The sequence below is a fragment of the Schistocerca americana genome, chromosome 3 (genome assembly GCF_021461395.2).
Source record: "Schistocerca americana isolate TAMUIC-IGC-003095 chromosome 3, iqSchAmer2.1, whole genome shotgun sequence".
Classification (NCBI taxonomy): domain Eukaryota; kingdom Metazoa; phylum Arthropoda; class Insecta; order Orthoptera; family Acrididae; genus Schistocerca; species Schistocerca americana.
In genome coordinates this window covers 840,048,740-840,069,262 of record NC_060121.1, presented here as the reverse complement: position 1 = coordinate 840,069,262, position 20,523 = coordinate 840,048,740, and the positions used below count along the sequence as shown (strand labels likewise).

The 20,523-nt window shown below is 40.4% G+C and overlaps 1 protein-coding gene across 3 annotated transcripts in view; it reads right to left on the bottom strand.

Moving 5' to 3' along the window:
• The window catches only part of LOC124605477 (nuclear pore complex protein Nup98-Nup96), a 135,603-nt gene that overhangs the window by 55,743 nt on the left and 59,337 nt on the right, over positions 1-20,523 (bottom strand). For all 3 annotated transcript variants that reach the window (XM_047137194.1, XM_047137196.1, XM_047137195.1), the window contains one exon: positions 7,181-7,355. In XM_047137194.1, coding sequence (XP_046993150.1) covers positions 7,181-7,355 — 175 coding nt within the window. The remainder of the gene's footprint in view (positions 1-7,180; positions 7,356-20,523) is intronic.

The window sequence follows — 20,523 nt, the reverse complement described above, 5'->3', positions numbered from 1 at the left end:
GTTTTTTCCATCAATGATGAGTAACCCCAGAATATGATACTACAAGGTATTAGTGAATTAAAATAGTAAAAACAATATTATCCATAATACAAAATATGTAGCCTAAAAGTAACATTTAGGAAACAAAAGGCATGATAATTCACAAATAAGGACAAAACAAGACAACTAATTGCATCTAATAATAATCGGCAAACACAAGTCCAAAAGCACCGAACAGTTCAAATTTCTGGGTGCAATGACTGGCAAACAAAATCCAAGACGCATACAAGTGAAAATGAGAATCCAAAATGCTAAAAGAGTCTACTACCCAATACTACAACTTCTAGCATCTACAATACTAAGAAGGAAAACTAAAATGAAACAATTAAAAAAATTCAGAATGGAATAACAACAATATTATGAAAAGGATAGATTGCTACTCACCATGTAGAGGAGACATTGAGTCACAGACAAATACATGTGAGCTTCCAGCCAAAAGACCATCTTCTAAATAAAAAAATAAAAAAAACAACAACAACAACAACAACAAACACACACACACACACACACACACACACACACACACACACACACATTCATTCATGCAAGCACAGCTCACACACATGACCAATGTCTCCAGTCACTGTAGCCAGACTCATTGCCCAGAGACAGTGCTCATGTGTGTGAGAGTTGTGACTGCATGAATGTGTGTGTATGTATGTGTGTGTGTGTGTGTGTGTGTGTGTTGTTTTCTATTTTCAAAGGAAACATTTTGGCAGAAAGCTGGAGTGAATAGCAGCCTTTTTGTTGTACTTGTCTGTGACTCAATATCTCCTCTATACGGTGAGTAGCGATTTACCCTTTTCATAACACTGTCATTATTCCATCCCGGATTTTCCATCTTTTAATAAATTTTAATATTTTTTTATTTATTAATTTACCCTCGTGCATTATTTCTAACGGTGTGGTCAGGCCTCAAGTAGTACCAGAAAGAATGTATTGCATTTTACCTATATTCAGTGATAGTCTATTTGCAGACAGTGCTGATCAATGTGATACATGCCATTTGTAAGCTGCTTTCTAGAACATCAAAAATATTATAGAATATCCAAAAACATCCATTAACATTCAAGAAAATTGTTTGCAGAAGCTTGAAAATATTATATACCAGTCATGAACAATGGAAAAGCCAGGATGGAATGTAACAATATTCTAAAGAGGATAGCTGCTACTCATCATATAGCGGAAATGCAGAGTTGCAGATACGCACAATGAAAAGACTGTCAGATAGTGAGCTTTCGGCCAACAAGGCCTTAGTAGGAAATAAACACACACACACACACACACACACACACACACACATACACACACACAACCACAGTCTCTGGCTGCTGAGGCCAGACCAGCCTCAGCAGCCAGAGACCGTGCTTGCAGGGAGGGGTGGTGGTGGTGGGGGGGGGGGGGCATATCTGACCAATGTCTTGTTGGCCAAAAACTCACTTTCTGGCAGTCTTTTTGTTGTGTGTATCTGCGCCTCTGCATCTCCGCTATATATGGTGAGTAGCATCTATCCTTTCCATAATACTGATAGAACAGTCTTTAATTTTTTTCCTTGGAAAAACACACTGATTTGAAAGAAAAAGAAGATGCAGTGGCGACCACTTCAAACACTCTTACCTCTACAACTGCAACAGCTACCATTGCACTGCCAATAAAGTGCACATTAGCTGAAGAATCAAAGGTAGCATCAGGCACAAAATATCGGTGACTAGCAGTTGGTGGTTTTGGAAATATTGTGAACTTCACTCATAAACAATTTAATTTTTGTACACAAAAGAACTATTTATGCTTCTTGAATATTGATAGAAGATCATTTATCAGTAACAGGAACAAAAGCAGACGAAATATTGATGCCCATGGTACATAATAGATGATTACTACTCATTCTGAATATGCTGTTTAATTTTCTACACTTACTTTCTTAATGCAACACTCTGCACGCTGTAAGTTAGGAAGGATAAAAACCAACTACCAGCAATGTCTCTGATAGCATAATATTTTAGCTTCTCTAGAATACTGTGAACTGCGCAATCAAATGGTTTTGATAAGTCACAGAAAATATCAGTTGGCAACATCTAAAAAACAAAATGAGACACTAAAAGCGGTACAGCAGTTTTCTTATTTGGGGAATAAAATAACTTACAATGGCTGAAGGAGAAGGGATATAAAATGCAAACTGCCCACAGCATGAAATGTATTTCTGAAAGACAGGAATTTCATTAACATTGAATATAAATTCAAATGTTAAAATTTTTTTGACATGTCTAGACTGGAGTGCAGCCTTGTACGAAAATGAAAGGTAGACAACAAACAGTTGCAACAAGAATATAATAGACTAGAATAGCACAGAGGGAATGCTAGTGATTATGTGGACAGATCAGATAATTAATGAATAGGTACTGAAACAAACCAATGAAAAAAATAAAATTTATGGTTCAACTTCACTAAATGAAGGGATCAGTTGACAAGATACATCCTAAACCATCAAGTAATGATCGACTTGGTGATGGTCACAGCAGTTACACCAAGATTAAGTGTTTACACAGAACAGAGTAGGGTGGAGAACTGCAACAACCCAGTCTTTGAACAGCTACAGCCACCTCGATAATCATGACAAGTAATATACACTGATCAAAAGATTAGGGAGACCAATATGTGGAGATAACGCTGTAATTCACTCTGTTGTATAGTAACAGACTGTAAGTATTAGAAATTTAATGTAAGATGCTGGGATGTGTCAATTCAGATTCTTGGTATTTCTTGATTCCGTAATTCCCACCAAGAGGGACAACTGCACTATTATACATTCATTTTAACAATCACTACTACTATCATCTGTTCAGGATAAGTTCAATGAGATTACTGAGAAGTACCTAAGTTACATACTGCCACTCCTCAAAATAGGATCTCTGACTGTGGCAGTCATGAGAGGTAATGACCTAGCTCTATATGTTTTCTAAGTCAACCCCACTTAATTTCAACAGGATTAAAACTTGAGGAGTTTTCTGCTTACAGCATTTGACTGTGACTGTCACTTAGAATGAACTAGGGCTGAGAGCCACAGTGGCCAAATTCAGTTTTCGTGTTTTTTGGAGCAGAGTCCGCCTGTGGACAGTATCTGAATTACGTACTTCACAAAAAGGTTGGTTTGGTCAAAATCCCTCATAATGTGATAAAACAAAAGAGTAACACAACTATCAATTAAATTACAGTTTCCTTTAGAGCTGTAGTGGGCCATATACAAGCAGCCAATCACATACCACACGATGTAAACATTCAATATGACAGATGTATAAGAAAATAGTGAAATAGCTATGAAAACAAGGAAACTTCTGCGAAACAGTAACCAGTGGACAAAAAATACTAGAAAAAGGAAAAGAAATTAGAGTCAAAAGTAAGTCAAAACACACACAGACAAGACCGTCAATGCGGCTTGCAATATTTAGAATGTTTGGGCAATGCGAATGAAATGTGCACGGTACATTCTGGTCCACTGGTAATTTTGACCAGCAAAATGCACATTTTTCAGGAATAGTTCATGTAACGAATACAAAAGAGAGCTTATGGAATTACTAATTCAGAAGAATATCATAAACAAAAGCCACATGTTTATTACCTCAAATTAAAGGCAAATACCATAAATTTACAAATATTTTGATGACTAAAAATTTATAAACAACAATTATTTCAATATGGAATATCTGTCATGGAATTTAACAACTGCTTCAAAAGCCAGACACTGGCTTACAGTCAAGTTTCATCTGTGATTATATTAAATGGTATTACCAATATGTTATTTAGTTATGCAGGTATTTTATTTTCAAGAATACTATCAAAGCAGCAGAGTTCTATTCCTCCAGTTGCTCTGCAGGATAAACATGGTAAACACAAGTCAAAAAACAAGATATCTGATAGCAGCATTGAATTTGTGGTGAACATATCAAATGTTTCCCAAGTGAGACAAGTCATTACAGTCATGTAGATAACAATAAATGCTGGTATTTATCACATGAACTATCCATGAACAAAATGTATGAATCTTATGTGCAAGGAAAAAAGTTAATCCTGTTAATTATTTGTGTTCCAAGAGTTTATTTCATACTAAGTTCAATTTATTTAAAGAAGAAGAAGAATAAGAAGAAGAAGGTGGTATATGCTCTGTTTATATTCGAATTAGAGTTAATGAAGTCAGGGAGGAGGGGAGAGGCTTCTCGTTTAAAGGTTGAATCAGAGCAGCCTAAGTGGTGTGCAGAGAAAGCACAAAGGGACATGCATTAGACCTTTAAAATCCTAAAAATATTGGTGTTGTGTGTGCTATAACTTTTGACATGAACACACATTACTGCTTCCTCTTCTTCCTAATAATGTTCATTTTTACAAATAAAATTCCGGATGTACAATCTAGGGCTACATGATCAAAGGTAATACAAAATGAAAATTTTCATTCCACAAGGAAACTGTAGATGGTGAAAACATGCAATGGTTTAAAATTAAATAGATGAGATTTGAAGCATATGGATCCCAGGAAAATTAAATTCCGCTATTCACTAAATGAAACAGAATACTGGAAAATTCTTGACATTTTGCCAGTGAAGAGGGGCTGAAACACTGAAGATTATATCTGCTGTTCCTTCCACTTAAGATCTACCGCCAGCTTATAAGGAACAATTAAAATAAGTAAAACTAAATATGAAGATCTGGTGTCTTTGTTACCTTATATTCCAACAATTTCACCTAATTTTTTTCCAGAATGCGTAGACTAAAAATTAAGCAGCAAGAGGTAGTTTGGAGAGGGCCCACTTATGCATTTTCTTGTTTGACAAGAAAAGCTTAGAACCATAGTGGACCAACTCCAAGATTCTGAAATATGTACTATTTTTTTACTACTATTTGCAGGATAAGACATTTGGTTTTTTTTGCGCTGCACATATTAATACACCAATGTTTACTTTACATAATAATGTTAATAGTTTTAAATAATTTGGATTCAATACATTATCTGATGTACTTAACTTTAGGTCATTTTTTCCCAGTTTCTTAAGTGGCATTGGCCCCCTCTGGCTCTCAGCCCTTCAATTTTGTTCACCCATTTAACTTTACACTACTGGCAAAACCCATAAAAAGAACAAATCTACAATTTTAAGATGTACTGTTACAAAGGGATGCTGAAAACTAGGTGAACTGATAAGATCGCAAATGAGGTGGTTCTGTAGAGAAAAAACTGGCAATAACACCTCACAAAACAAAATAAGAGATGAGAGTATCTCAAGTCTTAAAAGAACACTTTTGGATTCCATGGAGGTAAATATACCCACCAGCACTTATTTCTGGCCGTACAATGTCACTAGGAAAAATGAATAGTACGTTAGAATTGAGCATCTCTGTGGCAAAGAAATATATCAAGTTATTTAACACACAAATGTGAGATAGTTTCATACTCTATTACGTCCACGTGGTAATGAATTAGCTGGGTCAAAAGTTACAAAGTCTGTGTGTGGGAGGGAAGGTGGGGTGGGGGCAGGGAGCACATCTTCACATTCTCTTATTAATATATCTTAAGAAAGATTCTTACAAAGCTGCCATCAAACTCATTGTTGAATATGATCCCTTGGTCTTAGATCCTTAAAAAATGGTATTACCTGAAGCTTAAAAAAAGGGATGAGTTCAAATATGGACTCTCAGAAGACACAGATACACTTTTCAAGAGGGAAAAGACATGACTATCCCCCTTCCACAACACACACACACACACACACACACAGGTCACATAATAACGAGAGTAAAACAAAGACTCATTCAGGCTTAAATAATGCAGTTCTCCTAGGATCTCACCCAAGAGCATAAGAAGAAACTGGACCAACAACAGTGGTGCACTATGTATACCACACACTGAATGTGCTTTTGTAAAATTCAATTCAATGTACCACTGGAGGGTATCAGTTACATGCAATACAACTTTTTTTAACAACACAATCGTGTAGTGCAATGACACCATAACACTACTGCCTCCAAATTTTACTGTGAGCACTACACAGGCTGGCAGATGACTTTCACCGGACATTCACTATACCCACACTCTGCCATAGGATCACCACTTTGTGCACCGTGATTCATCACTCCGCACAACATTTTTCCACTGTTCAATCTTCAAATGTTTATGCTCCCTACAACAAGCAAGGCGTCATTTGGCATTTACCGGTGTGATGTGTGGCTTATGAGCAGCCGCTCGACCATGAAATCCAAGTTTTCTCACCTCCCACCTAATTGTAATAGTACTTGCAGTGGATCCTGATGCAGTTTGGAATTCCTGTGTGATGATCTGGATACATGTCTGCCTATTACACATTATGATCCTCCTCAACTGACAGCGGTCTCTGTCACTCAACAGACGAGGTCAGCCTGTACGCTTTTGTGCTGTACGTGTCCCTTCACGTTTCCACTTCACTACCACATCGGACACAGTGGACCTATGGATGAAACTTCGTGGCAGATTAAAATTGCTTGTCGGACTGAGACTCGAATTTGGGACCTTTGCCTTTCACGGGCAAGTGCTCTAGAGCACTTGACCATGAAAGGCAAAGGTCCTGAGTTAGAGTCTCGGTCCGGCACACAGTTTTAATCTGCCAGGAAGGTTCATATCAGTGCACACACTGCTGCAGAGTGAAAATCTCATTCTGGTACCTATGGATGTTTACGAGTGTGGAAATCGCTCATACAGATGTATGACCCAAGTGACACCCAATCACCTAACCATGTTCGAAGTCCGTTGAGTTCCGCGGAGTGCCCCATTCTGCTCTCTCACAATGTCTAATGGCTACTAAGGTCGCTGATATGGAGTACCTGGCAGTGCAATACACCTAATATGAAAAGCATATGTTTTTGGGGGTATCTGGATACTTTTGATCACATAGTTTATATTTAACATACTTACACACACATTCCCCTTTAACATTATTCTGGGACAGAAGCTAATACTTTTTATTTCTACACAATTTCTTCAGTTGCATCAAACAGATCTTCAGCATATCGGGAAAAAAGTTGCACTTGGCATTTCAGTGGCTGTGTTAAAGATCTTTCATATTTTGACAAATACAGGAGTCAACTAACCCGTGAATTAGAAGTAACTCACAATGCTACTTACTTTGTATTGTTGGCACCACCAAGCAGAGGATTAGACAATGCTGATCCAAGTCCAATGCCAGTGTTGCTGCCAAAACCAGAAGATCCAAATGTGCCTGTGCCAGAACCAAACAGACCTGTCGGTTTGGTTGACTGTCCAAATAGAGACTGTCCCGTCCCAAGACCTAGACCAGTACCTGCAACACAAAAATTATACACATCTCTCAAATCCTAAACAAGATCGGCCAACAAGGCAACACACAAAAGGCCTTTGCCGAACACCCCCCCCACCCCCCCACCCCCCCCCCCCCCCACACACACACACACACACACACACACACACACACACAGACAGAGAGAGAGAGAGAGGTGTGTGTGTGTGTGTGTGTGTGTGTGTGTGTGTGTGTGTGTGTGTCATATTATTTTATATTGTTATATTTGCTAGGTAAAAAAATTTATTACTGTTTAGAACTACCTGGTAAGCTTGAGGAGAAGAAAACTGGCTTATTTGTGATGTTAAATTACTGTTTATTTAATTATGAATGATGCATGTTTCACCTAATTCGGCAATCTTCAGACTGGCCTACATTAAAATACAAACCCTACCTTGGGACTGGATGAAATTAGCAAAATTAAAAATTGCAGTTCCAGATGTTGATATCAGTGATGGAACACCAGCAAAAATAAATTGCCCACATTATGTGCAATAAAATTAGGTTAGGCATGTATACGCTCCTGTCATGTATTAAAAGCATAGCATATGATAATCTTAAAATGAATGATGAATGGCGTGAATTTAAGAAAGGGCAAGAATTGCAATTGGTCATTTCCATGAAAGTTATAGTCCATAAAATGAAGGAGGGGAAAAAAAACATGGAAAGTGATGTGAAGTAATTACCACACAATGTGGTCCAGGGAGGATCAGATCCATACAATCGGTCAAAGAGTAAACATGCCAGAAGCATTATTCTAAATCCTGCGACAACATACACAAAACATGAAGTGTTATTTTTAAGAATATTATTTAGATACTTTTGTAAATAACTAACAACATCACATTGAAACAGTGTCTGGAGAATGTATGTTATTCACAGCAAGAGTTTACATAGTAAAAATGTTTTTAAAGCTGAAATACAGTAAGCTAAAATTATGTAAAGCTAACTAAGGGCATAAAGTCATTGGGAATTTCTTATCAAAAAAACAGAAAATAGATAAAAACAGAAGATAAATACTAAATGCAAATGGTCTGTACGTCTAATGACAGTGCCGATGCAAAGGCACATAAATTAAAATCCTGAATAAAGTTATGCTAAAAACAAACTACAGTATTTAAATGCCAGATAATTGGCAATATAAAGACAGGAGCACACAGATCTAGATATAGATTCATCCGGACGACTTGTAGTGCTGATACGGAGGCTCACAAATTAAATCCTGGTTTACGCTGAAATGGTATAAGAGGCACTAGAGGCAGACATATATAAAACAAAAGATTGACAGGACTTGCATAGTACAATATGAGAGAATGGATACTAGTCAAATACGTATAAGGGTAATTTTTATGGAACTGACAATGGATGAACACTGAGTAAGCTAACAACGCTGCTTTGGGGCAATTAGTGTTTCTCTGCTGGTACAGGACAATACTATCGGATAACGTGGCATCATAAATTTTGTTCCACATTATTAAGCAAGGATCTTACAGCATCAAAAGACACTTTGTTTGTACTAAAAAGCCGATCATTTAGGAGACATTTGTTTGTTCCTCCTGCATGCTTTACGATCTTTTTCCTTGAGCATATTAAGTTTATGTAGGATTTTCAAATTCTGTAGAACTGGAGTGTGGTGAGTAGTTGTTTTTAAATGATAGACGAATGCTGAATTATGTTTTACTTGGCCTCCTTTATTTAGCAAGTGCTCTTGAAATCAGGCCTTAAAAGTCCAGCCAGTTTAGCCAATATACACAACATTACATTTACCAAACTCAAGCAAATATGCACCAAATCTGAAGTATCTGTCTCTTTTCAGCTGCTGATTCCACAAATATTTGGCCTCAATGATAGTATCTGCTGAGAAGAGTATCCATGTGTTTCTCTCATGAAATAATTTGGCTGTATCATACGAAAAATTCCCCAAATATGGCAAACATATGTAGTTTGCATCCATTATTGAAGAATCTGGCAGGGATCTTGTATGGACTTTGGACATTTTAGCTTCATAAATCTTTGTTACACCAAAGCTACTATAGCCATTTTTCATGGCTATGTATTTAAGATACTCCTGTTCAGTGGTGATGGCTGCTCACTCAGTGGTATCTCAAACATTCTAGCTACACTGAAGTGCCAAAGAAACTGGTATAGGCTTGTGTATTCAAATACGGATATATGGTGCTGCAGTCAGCAACGCCTTTGTAAGACAACAACTGTCTGGCACAGTTGGTAGATCCATTATTGCTGCTACAATGGTGGTTTATCAAGATTTAAGCAAGTCTGAATGTGGTGTCATAGTCAGCGGACGAGTAATGGGACACAGCATCTCAGAGATAGCAATGAAATGTGGATTTTTCAGTATGACCATTTCACAAATGTACCGTGAATATCAGGAATCCGGTAAAACATCAAATCTCTGAAATTGCTCTGGCCAGAAAAAGATATTGCAAGAACGGGACCAATGACAACTGAAGAGAATTGTTCAATGTGACAGAAGCACTACCCTTCCACAAACTGCAACAGATTTCAATGATGGGCCATCAACAAGTGTCAGTATGTGAACCATTCAACAAAATACCATTGACATGAGCTTTCGGAGCTGAAGGCCCACTTGTGTACCCGTGATGACTGCATGACACAAAGCTTTATACCTTGCCTGAGCCCATCAACACTGACATTGGACTAGTGATGACTGGAAACAGGTTGCCTGGTTGGACGAATATCATTTCAAATTGTATCGAGCGGATGGACGTGTACAGGTATGGAGTAAACCTCATCAATCCAAGGACCCTGCATGTCAGCAGGGGACTGTCCAAGCTGGTGGAGGCTCTGTAATGGTATGGGGTGTGTGCAGTTGGAGTGATATGTGATCCCTGATAAGTCTGAATATGACTCTGCCAGGTGAAATGTAAGCACCCTGTCTAATCACCTGCATCCACTCATGTCCATTATGCATTCTGATGGACTTGGGCAATTCCAGCAGAGCAATGCAACACCCAACAAATCCAGAACTGCTACAGAGGGGCTCCAGGAACACATCTCTGGGTTTCGCTACAGGGTTCATGGTGTCAATTCCCTCCAGCACTTCAGGCATTAGTTGAGACCGTGACACGTCATGTTGCAGCACCTCTGCATGCCCGTGGCAGTCCTACACGATATTAGGCAAGTGTACCAGTTTCTTTGGCTCTTCAGTGAATCACACATTTAAAAAAGCTAAGTTTGTACTGCTTGATGCTACAAGATACTTGCTTAATAATGTGTGCACAAAAGCAGCATTGTTAGCTTACTCAGTGTTCATCCATTCTCACTTCCATTTGATTAGTTCTGCCACTTACTTGACTAGTTCTCATTCTCTCATACTGCACTATGCAAGTCCTGTCAATCTTATGTTCTGCATATGTCAGGACCCTAGCATCAATTATACACGTCTGGCCTCTAGCACCAATTACACTATTTCAGAGTAATCCAGGATTAATTCTGTGTGCCTGTTTATCAGCGCTAGAAGACAGCCCCATGAATCTATATCTAAATCTATGTGCGCATTTAAATAGTTTTATTCATGGACTAGTTTCTATGGTGTGTGCCCTTCCATACACAATTCTAACTGTACTGTGTACCCATTCTAACTGTACTTTGTATCCATTCTTCTGCTGTTTTGATAGAAAAAGCATTCATGATATAAATGTCCCTAGGCTACATCTCTCAATTTCATTAATTTATTATATAGTAGTTTGTTTTTACCATAACTTTATGAAAGATTTTAAATTGTGTGCCCTTGTTTCAGCACTATAATTTAACACATTTAACATAAGGACCAGCTTCTATACTATATGACCATTTGCACCTAGTATTTATCTTCTGTTTTTATCTAGTGTCTGTTTTTTGGTGAGAAATTCCCAATGACTATGTCCTTAGTTACCTTCACATAATTTTAACTTACTGTATTTCCACTTTTACACATGTTTACAAATAAAATTCTTGCTGTAAATAACGTATGTTCTCCAAACTCTTTATTTCAACATGATGTGGCTAGTTATTAGTAAAAATTTGTAAATAGTTTTCTTAAAAATAACACTTCATAACTCACAGTGAGCTAACACTATCCCGTATTTACTCGAATCTAAGCCGCACTTTTTTTCCGGATTTTGTAATCCAAAAAACCGCCTGCGGCTTAGAATCGATTACAAAGCAAGCGGAAGTTCTGAAAAATGTTGGTGGGTGCCGCCACTACTAACTTCTGCCGTCGAATATATGTAGCGCTACACAGGCATGCTTTGTAGGCACAAAGATAAATACTGGCACCAAATCGTCTGCTTCACTAAATAAATTAAGAAAAATGTGGAAGATGAGCTTTTTTCTCCACCCCGAGTTTCGAACACTGCATTTTCATACATTATCTAACGAAGTAAATACAAATTCCGTATTGTTCATCTTCGAATGTAGCAGCATTTCAATGTACTACGAAAATCCGACAGCAACTTGCAAGACTGTTTGGGATGTTTGTCAATATGGCCAACTCTACTTGTCAATATGGCCAACTCTACATTCTGAATTTTTTCCTACCTGTGAGAAGATATGGTTGCTAATAGGAACTTTTATGAATTATGAATCACATGTAGTATTCTCTTCACCATAAGAATAATACAAATATAAACATTTTGCCATGTATTGTTTCGTGTTTGCTGCTATCTCAGTTAAATCCTGTCTGCCTAATAAACTACGAAACTAGAGTGACACAACAGCAAACGCGGAAGAATATACATATCATGTCATGTTTATATTCATATTATTCTTATGCCTAATAGTGATACAGTCAGAAATGAAGCACGACAACTGACTAGATTATGAAATCTAAAATGACTAATTTCTGTGCAGAATGTAATGTACTAAAAGACGCGTCTGCAAAGATTTTCAAACGGAGAAAAATTTTCGCTAAACTCTCGTTCAGAACATCTTCTATCATATGCAGTCTATTATTTGGTTCTTGTTGTTCATTATCAAAGAAAGCAGCAGTGTAAGTAACAACAAATAACAGTCTCTTGCCATTGCTTCGTTAATGAGACGATTCCTCTCTTTCTTTTTTCTTTTAAGCGGCAGTAGCGCGCACAAAAGCAAGCCATGCCGCGAGCGGTGACAGGCAGTAAACACGCACTATCAGAATGCAACAAACAATGCATGACATAGTACAGTAATGAATTTTCAGCTTAGAGTGACGTAAACACCTATAACAAAGAAAACGGCGCTTATCAGATGAAGAAAAATAAGCAATCAATTCAAACCAGACGAAGCACGTGAAAAAGGAAGGGTATCCGTATAAATACGGACTGAGCGCCTGACGCATAGCAACGGCTACCTGGTAAAGCTTAACTGCTAAGCTTACGACTCGAACCAAACTACTGTAGCTGTATCGTCATTCATTCGACCTAAATTGTGTCTCATATTACAATGGACCAACTTTGTTTCGATTTGGAGATGCGGCCTAAAACTTTTCTCTCCCCTCGAATTTCGAGTCTCAAATTTCAGGTGCAGCTTAGATTCGGGAAATTTTTTTTCCCTTCATTTAGAGTCTCATTTTTCTGGTGCGGCTTAGATTCAAGGGGAGCTCAGATTCGAGTAAATACGGTACTGTGGTCAAAGCACACTCACCACAGGCCTGAAGTGCCTTGACATTCAGTATTGTGTATGTGGTCACAGGATGTAAAACGATGCTTCCAGCATGTTTACCATCTGACAGACTGTACAGGCCTTCACTCTGCGCACCACAATTTCATGAGAATCACCAGCTGCTGTTTTTGCCTCTTTTTAAATTCATTCTGTTTATGTCAAGGTTATGTTATGCTTTTAATACATGACAGGATCATATATTTGCCTCAATCAACTTTCTTGCACATGATGAGGGCAATTTTTTGCAGGTGTTTTATCATTGATATACTTAGTTATCAACATTTGTCAGTAGTCCTATTTTTAATTTTTCTAACTGCATCCAATCTCAAGGTAGGGTCAAGCCTTTCTAATTCGATTTTTTTTTAAATGTAAGCCAATCTGAAGATGTCTTGAATTAGGCGAAGCACATATCATTGGTGATTAAATAAACCGTAATTTCAACACAACCTAGACTGTTTTCTCCTCCTCACTGTACATATTGGTTGCTACAGCATCATGCCATGGAGTGGAAAACCTTTTACTTGGTAGGCCTGACTTAAGACTCGTTTTCAGATTTCCTGATAGGTAGAACACCTTTCACATAGGGTAAACCCTGCTACACGGAGCAGAGCTTCTATCTGCCACTGCCATTCTCACACTTTTATTTTCCTTTGCAGCTCCTTGGTCACGAGCATAAGGAATAATAACCCACCCCCAAGCAAAGAAATCAGACCAACAATATGTTTTCTTCAACTTTCTCCTAATCTTTGCAATCAAATAAAGATTTAGTTCTGTTATTAAATATTGTGTTCCACCTGTAGAGCTGAATATTGAGCACTGTGTGAAAAAATAGTATTTAGTGATTTCTGGTCTACCTCAGGTATCAGTATGTGCCTTCTACAAGGAAGGAACTTTTAATATTTGAGCTCAACACAAATTTAAATTAAGCTACAAGTACAAATAATAGTATTCTGATCCCATTTTGCACCACTCCCCATTTCCCTTCTCTGAAAGTGACAAGGGGAACACGCATAACATTTATTGTTCTTCTTCCCAGCCTTTATCCCACATCTTCACAGGATCAAATGTGTACCCTATCTGTTTAGTGTCTACTGCTCTACATGTGAGTGTGAGAAAGTTTTCAAAATGTTAGCGTATCGTGCAACTGAGGACCCCCTGATATTCACTTAGTCAGATGTGTGAAACCGCTTAAAAACCACATCCAGGCTGGCCAGCACATTGGCCTCCTTCGTTAATCTGCCAAGCTGATTCAATTGTGATCAGCACACCTCCACAAACCCACAGGATTAATGTGAATATGATGCACTTCTTACCCAAAATGAAAATGTTTAATAAGGGTCCTCCACCTAAAACCTACCATCAAAAGACCCCATTAACAATGCCAGAACAACATCCACGGCAGCAATGCTGTTAATAAGCAAACAGCTTCACTACATGGTAACAATAGTTGAAAGACAAATGTTGGGCCAATGCTACTGATTGTGCTGCACTTTCAATGCCTGATTAATAGCACTTAAATTATTATAATTTAATTACAATATCATAAAAAGGATATGTTGCTACTCAGCATATAGTGGAGATGTTGAGTCACAGACGGGACAACAAAGAGACTATGCAAGTTTTCAGCCAGATTCACGCAAACACACACACACACACACACACACACACACACACACACACACACACACACACACATGGCCACTGTCTATGACTGCCAAGGCCAGACTGCGAGCAACTGCGCATGATGGGAGACGCAATCTGACTGGTGGGAGCAAGGAGAAGGCTGAGGCAGGAAGAGGCAGAGAGATCAGAGTACAGATGGTGGATGGTGGAGTGTTGTTTGTGGGAGCAAACAGGGACTAGGCTGAGACAGGGTAGGGCAGCTAGGTGCAATCAGGAGGTTAGACAGAGGGCGGGGTGGCGGTAAAAAAGGAGAGAAGTAAAACGACTGTGGGTGAGCTTGTGGAATAGAAGGCTGTGCAGTGGGAACAGGGAAGGAAATTGGTGAGTGAAGGACAATGACTAATGAAGGTTATTACCAGGAAGGTTATAGAAAGTAGAATAAATTGCAAGGAGGGTTCCCACCTGCACAATTCAGAACTGCTGGTGTTGGTAGGAAGAATCCAGATGGCACAGGATGTGAAGCAATGATTAAAATGAAGAATGTGATGGGCAGCATGCTCAGCAACTGTGTGGTCCAGGTGCTTCTTGCGCCACAGTTTGTCGATGGCCATTCACGCAGGCAGACAGCTTGCTGATTGTTTGTTATGCCCACACAGAACAAAGCACAGTGGCTGCACCTTAGCTTGTAGATCACATGTATGGTTTCACAGATAGCCCTGCCTTTGCTGGGATAGGTGACACTTGTGACTGGACTGGAGTAGGTGGTGGTGGTGGTAGCATTGATGGGACAGGTCTTGCATCTACGTCTATTACAGCAATATGAGCCATGAGGCCAGGGGTTGGGAGCAAGTGTTGTGTAGGGACGGATGAAGATATTGTGTAGGTTCGGTGAGTGGCGGAATACCACTACCCACCATCCTTCCCCCCCTCCCCCATAGTGGTATTTTGCCGCCCACTGGGCATACACAATATCCTCATCCATCCCTAAAACCCTTGCTCCCAACCCCTTGCCTCATGGCTCATAGCACTGTAATAGACCTAGATGCAGGACTGGTCCCATAGATCCTACCACCACCATCTGCTCCAGTCTGGTCACAAGTGTCATCCATCCCATCAAAGGCAGGGCTACCAGTGAAATCAGTCACGTGTCTACAAGCTAAGCTGCAACCACTGTGCTTTGTTCTGTATGAGCATGACACCCAGGAAGCTGTCTGTCCACATGAATGACCATTGACAAATTGTAGCCAAGACACAACCGGACCACCCAGTTGCTAAGCCCATCACAACGTTCTTCAGTCTAATAACTGCTTCACTGACTGTGCCATTTGTATCCTTCCTACCAACACCAACCTTTCTGAACTGCACAGGTGGGAACTCTCCCTGCAATTTATGCTACTTTCTCTTAACTCTCCTGGCCTCAACCTTTGTTAGTCATACTCCTTCACCCACCTATTCCTGCTCCCACTCCACAGCCTTCTGTTCCATAAACACACCCACAGTCTTTTTACTTCTCTCCTTTACCACCGCCACCCTGCCCTCCGCCTAACCTAATGATTGCACCTAGCTGCAATACCCTCTTAACTTAGTCCCCAAATGCTCCCACAAACAGCACTCTACCATCTCTCACCCATACTCTGCTCTCCCTCTTCCTACCTGCCCCAGCCGCCTCCTTACTGTCACTGCTCCAGATTGCTTCTCCCAGCATGTACAGTTGCTTGCAGTCTCGCCTCAACAGCCAGAGACAGTGGTCATGTATCTGTGAGCTGTTTTTGCGTGAATGTGTGGGTGTATGTTGTCTCTTTCTAAAGAAGGTCTTCTGGCTGAAACTTTGTGTGTTTAATAGTATTTTTGTTGTGCCTGTCTGCGACTCAACATCTCTGTTATATGGTGAGTATGAATCTACTGTTTTCCTAATGTGATTATTCTATACTGGATTTTTCATTATTAAGGTCCTGATTTTTCAAACTGTAATAAATTTAGTCAAGGCAACAGGTGTAAGTGATGGGATGAGGCCATATGGGATGTGTGTGTGTGTGTGGGGGGGGGGGGGGGGCACCTTTACACAACAAACGAAAACAAGGAGATACGTTTCATGCTCATAGCACAGTCAGTTTCATGTGTGGTGCTGGCCACTCATGTCTCTACATCTACATACATACTCCACCAGCCCCAATATGGTATATGACAGAGGGTGCCTTTTACAACTATAAGGGGCATTCAAAAAGAAACGAGCTGGCGTCTGGACTGCACAAACCAGTGACAGGAGGGTAATATCATTGCCTGTGTAATGATATGTGGTTCCGACCAGATTGTGGAAGTTCATAGCCCGTCACAAGAGGGCACACGTGCACGTCATGTGACTAGAGAGCTAGCAGTCGGCTAGCAGGTCGGTTTCGCGTGTGATCCGCAGGCCTAGAAGTACTGGGGGTAGGGCAGCAGACCATTTGGAAGAATGGCATGTAATGGCAGCTTGAAATGTGGAGTGGAATTGCTCCACCATGCCATTAGCTGCAGGAAGGTAGCTGGTGGCATAGTGGAAGCTGGAGCCACGGCTGGCTGTCACAGATCGGAAGAGAGCCGAGGGAAACTGGCACCCATGATCTGTGGCGATGTCACAGGGGCATCCAAAGCAGGACACCCAGGTCCGTCTGAAGGCTGCCGCCACAGTTTCGATTGAAGTGTCAGGCATTTGAAACCCTACCTTGGGATCAAAGACGATTTGCTTCATAAATAAGACACAATGTCCTCAGAGAATGTTCATTATCACAGATCAGAAATAGAAAAGGCTAACATGATTTTAGTAAATTGCAGGAGCATCCGAGAAAAGGTCCCAGAATTAGCATCGCTTACAGAAGTTTGTAATGCAGTAATGGCTGTAATGGCTGTAAGGGTTGAAACCAGATGTTAATGAAAAATCCTAAGTTCAGATTGGAATACTTATTATAATGATGGGTTAGTCACCAATAGTAGTGGCGTGCTTATTGGAGAAAGAATTCGATAAAATCTAGTGACGTTATCACGGATTCCAATTGTGAATTAATCTGGGTGAAGTCAAAGTATCAAAGATAGGTCAAAAATAGTAATCTGATGCATTTATAGACTGCCTGGGTCAGGAGCTCTTGTGGTAATGGGCTTCAGACGGAATTTGCAGAATACTGTTAATAGTTTTCCTGATCACGATGTTGTAATAGAGGAGGACTTCAACTTGCCAGGTATATATCAGAAGTATCATGCTATCAAAACTGATGCCAGAGACAGGGATTTGTGTGACACTGTTCTGGATGTCTTGTCCGAAAATTACTGCACATGTGCAAGGAGAGGGTAGAAGGTTATCGCACCCGGGTCACGATGACAACGTACAGGAGGTCGATCAGTCGACAGATGTAAAAGTGATTCATGGAGTACCCCAAGGAAGTGCAATAGGAATATTAGTGCCCACAATATATATAAACAATTTAATAGAGTTGGTTGTTCTTTAAGGCTGTTCGCAGATGATGTGGTTGCCAGAAGATAATAACGATTTGCAGAATGACCTCCAGAGAATCAATGAATGGTGCAGGCTCTGGCAGTTGATCCTGAACGTAAATAAATTTAACATACTGTGCATATATGGGAAAAGAAATCCACTATTGTATAGCTACACTATTGATAACAAACTGTTGGAAACAGTATGTAACGTAAAATATCTACGAGTAACTGAAGTGGAATGACTGCATAAAAGTAATAGCAGGGAAAGCAGATGCCAGACTCAGATTCATAGGAAGAATCTTCAGGAACAGTAACTAATCCATGAAGGAAGTGGCTTATAAGGCGCTTGCCTGACCGATTCTTGAGTACTTTTATCTATCTGGGATCCCTAAGAGGTAAGACTGATAAAAGAGATAGGAAAGATCCAACAAAGAGTGGCGTGTTTCGTAACGGGATTGTTTAGCTGGTGGGAGAGTGTTATAGAAATGCCCAATTGGCACACATTACAAGAGAGGCACTGTGCAATATGGAGACATTTACTTTTGAAATTTCAAGAGAACACTTTCCAGGAGGCATCAGACAACATATTATTTCCCCCCCACATACATCTCGCTTAATGACCAAAACGAGAAAATTCAAGAAGTTGGAGCCAATACAGAGGCTTACCAACAATCATTTTTCCTTGCACTATTCGCTAGTAGAAAAGGGTTGCAAAGCTCAGTTATTGGTCCAAGGTATCCTCTGCCACACTCCATAAGGTGGCTTGCAGGGTATAATGTAGATGATACGAGTGGCCTCTGGCCAGTGCATAAATCTGTCGGTAATTGTCAGCAGGTATTGACATCCATTGGAGGAGGGTAGTGAACCAAAAATGTCAAAGTGTTCATGCCTGAGCCAGAGTTGTGGGGGTTGGAGTGAAGGTGGCCGAAGGGGCAAGAGAGTGATTGTGCTGTCCAACCTTGGAGCACTGCCACCAAACACAGGACTGGACCCAGTTTCTGCAATCACATTGAATGCCTGGCCAAACAAAGTGCTGTTTCATTAGGGTGGCGTTAGCATGGATGCTTAGGTGTGCATAGCCGCAGATGCAGTTAAATGCCGGTTTTCGGAAGACAGGAGGGAGAACGGGGTGGGGGCGATCATTGGAACCATCAGGTTGTGAAGGACATCACATCAGACCTTACGGTCAGAGCAGGGTAGAGATCTTAGCTGGAGATTGAGACCAAAGTTAGCATTCTGAAGGATGTGGACTATATCCGGATCACCCTCTTTAGCAGCAGCCAACACAATCTGCCACAATGTTATCGATGCCAGCAACACGCCGGATGGCAGTAGTCAATTGTGTAATCTATTCCTGTAGCTTAAGCTGTCGGGATGAGATCTGGTCTATCTTTCCTGCAAAAACCAGAGGCAAGGGTGCAGTCATCTGTAAAGGTCAGGAAGAAAGGACAACTCCATGGCACACAAGCAGCTCGCAATCATCTGCGCCCCAGTGGTGTCGTGCATCTGATAGCTTGGATGAAAAGAAGGTGAGCAGTTGCCAGACATGCACGCATTGTTGCAGGATGGCTGTTTTGCTCAATGTCCTATAGGGTGACTGGGATTTGTGTGCAGGCTTTGGCATAATCAATCTTACTGAAGAGCAGGTTAGTGGGACAGGACACTGATCAGGGATGGTGCAGGCATTGAGTTTACAGTAATCGCTGCACGGGTGCCGAGAACCATCCTTCTTGGGGGTGAGGTGAAGAGCTGGAGCCCAGGGGTTTTGGAAGGGCAAATATGTCGGCAATGACCAGCTCTTCGAACTCCTTTGTGATTTTGTGCTTGTGAGGGGGCTGGCACAGCAGAAAACCAGGGGCATAGGGGTAGCTGCGATGTAATGCAGAGTGCCATACTGAAAATTCCAGGGAGTGCAAGATGGCTGGATGATGAGCGGGAGTCCTGCAAGGAGCTGAGCATTTGGGCCTGAAAAGACCAGCTGTTTCACAGAAAAACACACGGCAGGATGTGTGCTGCAGCAAATGACCTACTGGAGGTGCCATCAACTAAACGATACTTCACTACGTCAGCCAGTAGACAGTAATAAACAAGGAAGTTGGCATCCAGAATAGGGTCAATAATTTCTGTAACCACGAAGGTCCACAGAAGTTTGCACTGAAAGCCTAAATCAAGCAAGCAGGTATTGCACCCCATAAGTAGGGATGGCCGAGTTGTTGGCAGCGGTGATGAGGAGAGAGGGGGAGGGGGAAATATGGATAAATCAAAGCTGATGTCAATGAGGTAGTGGACAGGGGAACTAGTATCATTCAAATCCCATATGAGTTGGCACTGTGAAGTGGTACAGAAACTGAACACACCTACTGGTAATGACTGTCAGGCTTTTGGTACCAGGAACACAAGA